This window comes from Galeopterus variegatus, unplaced genomic scaffold (assembly GCF_000696425.1).
Source record: "Galeopterus variegatus unplaced genomic scaffold, G_variegatus-3.0.2 Scaffold6857, whole genome shotgun sequence".
NCBI lineage: Eukaryota > Metazoa > Chordata > Mammalia > Dermoptera > Cynocephalidae > Galeopterus > Galeopterus variegatus.
Genome location: NW_007732968.1, coordinates 56,100 through 59,708, shown reverse-complemented (window position 1 = coordinate 59,708; position 3,609 = coordinate 56,100). Strand labels below are relative to the sequence as shown.

Here is a 3,609-nt window from a genome sequence, read left to right as displayed (position 1 = left end):
TACAGAATATAAAGTATTGTTTTTAGAAAATTCTGATTGCAAAGGGAGGGTAGAGTCATTTTTAAGTGTTATTATCTGGATGAAACAACACATGGCTCATACTTTTCAAAACAGAAAAGTAATTGAGATTTTAATTTTTAAATTGTTATTAAAATAATCAGGTTTCTGAGAGCTACACATGTATCAACCTTTTCAAATTTCAGTGGTGTGGTACATGTGAATGTGCCCCCTGGGACTTTAGCTCAGAATAGGAGAAATTTAAAAGTCAGCTATTACCAAGATACATCTCATAATAAACAAGTGTTTAATACTCCTCTTTTGAACAATATATATGTATATATGGGATTTTAATAGTTATGGAGAAAACAGACTCTGTTTTTAAAGAAATTACCTAAAATTCTACAATTATCCAAAAGAATACAGCTATTAATTTACAGAGATATAAAGTACCTATATCCTAAGATATATCAACACCTTGGAAGGCAGTGAGCATTGGGGATAGCAGGCTACTTGGGTGGGCTCCATATCAGGTAGAGTGCTTATTTAACACATGTAATTTTTACCTCTCTTGTCAATGTAAGCTGGCTACGTTTGGTACTCTTTTATAAGATGAGACTATATGCTCCAGGAAAGTTTATTCTTAGCAGTAGCCTTTAATAATGACATTTTTGCTATCAATAGTTTTCCTTTGATAGAAATAAAATGCAATTGCCCTCTTTTTCTTCCAACTTTATCGGACTTTTCCCCTTCCATTTAGTAAAGTCAAGTTTACATTTAATGTCCAGGAAGCTCTCTTGGTTGGGCAGCTTCCTGCTTCTGCCTTTTCGGTGCTGCATGACATGGGTCTCTGGCTTCTCTGTGCTGGCATTCATTCATTCACTATTAAATGACAACTAAGTGCTCCCAAGAGCCATCTTAGGGCCTTATTACTAACATGATAATAAATTATCTCAGCAAATAGTAAAATAATACAATAAAATAGCACCTTTAAAACCATTAGACCTTGCATCATTGATTTGAAAGAGCTTTATTTAAATTTCCTAAGCATTGTAGAGAGTTTAGAAAATATTCATATCCCTCTTGCGTTTCAAGTGAACAAAATCACTTTGTCTCTTCTTCCCTTCCTCCCATTCTTTGTAGCTTAGAACAGCGAAACTTGACTTTGGAAACAGAAATGATGAGCCTCCACGATGAACTGGATCAAGAAAGGAAAAAGTTCACGATGATAGAAATCAAAATGCGAAATGCCGAGAGAGCAAAAGAAGACGCTGAGAAAAGAAATGACATGCTACAGAAAGAAATGGAGCAGTTTTTTTCCACATTTGGGGAGCTGACAGTGGAACCCAGGAGAACCGAGCGAGGAAACACAATATGGATCCAGTGAGCCTGCTTTCTTCTGCTGTCTACGATGGCTCTGAGAAGGATTCTGGTGGTTCTGGTGAAATATTATTTGGGACCAGGTGGCCGGTCACCTGGCTGTACAGAGCTCTAACCGGTGAAAGAATATCATATACAGACATAAACCATCCATATCTGCAATGTGTACCAAAGTCATATATCATGCCCCATAATGCTACTGTCAAGTGTTACAACTGGATATGTGTATATAGAGTAGTTTTTAAAAAGTAAACTAAAAAGAAGAAGCATATCTCAAGAATTATTTTATTGCAAGTCTTGTATTTAAAGTGTTAAATCAATATGTTGCAATTTAGCTTGCTTTCAAGCTTCACCCCTTGCACTTAACATAAGCTATTTTTGGCATTGTGTTATCATCAGCTTATTTTATAGATCAATATTTTTATTTCCCCTTTTGCTGAGGAAATGAAGATAAACAGAAAATATAAATATATATAAAATATATAAGATGAGTTATTAAAATCAAAAGAATGCTTTGTGGCTGTGCTGTTTGTGCCAATAGACATTGCCATGACCAAAAAGAGAAATGTAAATCATTTTATAAAATACAGTAGAATCACCAGGAACCTTTGAACTGCTCTTAATTTCTTCCCTTGGCACTGCTCAGTTTTGCTTTGTGAGATGATTTGACATAGGAACTTTGAGGCTGTGCAAGAAAGTCCCCTTCTCGAGCTCCCCCCCCCCACCGTCTACCTTGCCAGATCCACAGATATATAGCTCCCATGTAGGATGCACCTTAGGAGGGGGAAAATGGTAAAAAATGACATTTTAATCAGTCACATCTTGAATTCCTCTGTCCTTCTGGACTGCATCTCTATAACTGCTGGGTAGTTATTAGAGGAATTCTTACTGCTGTTTGGAAGGTGAGAAACAATGCTTGCTAAACCTTGCCCATATGGGCACCTGTCCCACACCCAAACCTCTCCCCCACCTCCCAACATTTGCACTTTGGAATGCCAGCAGTGAAACAGTATTCCTATTCCTCTCAGTGAAACTGCTAGAGTATGTGTCATATGGTGGTATATTCCTCTTGCTCAGGCTGCGTCATCTGGGATTCTGCCTGCACCACAGCTGGCAAAGGCAGTTTGCACAAGAGGAAAACTATGGGAGGAAGGGGACCAGGAGATGAAGGAGAAAAGTTTGGACGGAACAAGCTGTTTTTCTTCTAATTTTGACAATGTCTTTCTTCCTGTTGAAAACATGTTCATTCACAATACTTTTAAAACATGAATGCGTAAAGGTGTAACTTTCTAGAAAAACCCAGGGGTCTCTGGAGCTAGAGTTTTTGGTGAGTAATTCTTTGCACTTCAATAAGATAATGATTTTGAGAAGCCAAGCAAATAAATCTTTCTCACACTAGAACAAAAAGTCACAGAAGGCATAAACAAAAATAAAGACTACCTGTGTTTATAGGATTTGTATTGTTTGAAGGTTGTATGTTTGCGTGTGTTTATTTAATTCCAAGAGGCAGAGTGGTCTTCACAGCATTCATTCTCGACCCTGACCTGTTTTTATGTCTTCCCACTGAGCAAGCTTATGTGGTCCCTCGTCATTGACCAGTATCTATATAGCAATAACTTCTTTATCTTAAGCTCCATTTTCTCTCTTTTTCTAATTATTTAACCAGATAGCATTCATTCTCGACCCTGACCTGTTTTTATGTCTTCCCACTGAGCAAGCTTATGTGGTCCCTTGTCATTGACCAGTATCTATATAGCAATAACTTCTTTATCTTAAGCTCCATTTTCTCTCTTTTTCTAATTATTTAACCAGATAGTTCCACCTGAATATCCTATAGGAAATTAAAAATCAAAATGTGCAAAATTGATCTCAATTAATTCTCCTTCTATACCTTTCCATCTTTTTCCAGTTTCTGTCTTAGTTAACGAAAGCCTCAGATTCATCCATGCAGCTACTTGATAGTAAAAAACAAAGCTTGTGGGCCGGCCCAGTGGCGCACTGGATAGTGCGTCGCTTGGGAAGTGCGGCAGCGCTCCCGCCCGAGGGTTCAGATCCCACATACAGACTGGTTCCCGCTCACTGGCTGAGCGAGGCGCGGGAGCGACACCGAGGGTTGCGATCCCGTTGCCGGTCCCGGTCCGGTACGCGACACCGAGGGTTGCGATCCCGTTGCCGGTCGCGGTACGGGCGCGACACCGAGGGTTGCAATCCCGTTACCGGTCAGTAAAAAAG

General features: G+C 39.0%; 1 protein-coding gene across 1 annotated transcript in view; it reads left to right on the top strand.

The window, feature by feature from the left end:
• The window catches only part of ARHGAP24 (Rho GTPase activating protein 24), a 60,574-nt gene extending 57,743 nt beyond the window's left edge, over positions 1-2,831 (top strand). Inside the window, exon 7 of the mRNA XM_008591349.1 lies at positions 1,141-2,831. Within this exon, the coding sequence (XP_008589571.1) occupies positions 1,141-1,384 (244 nt within the window). The 3' untranslated portion in view covers positions 1,385-2,831. The remainder of the gene's footprint in view (positions 1-1,140) is intronic.
• Positions 2,832-3,609: the final 778 nt, after the last annotated feature.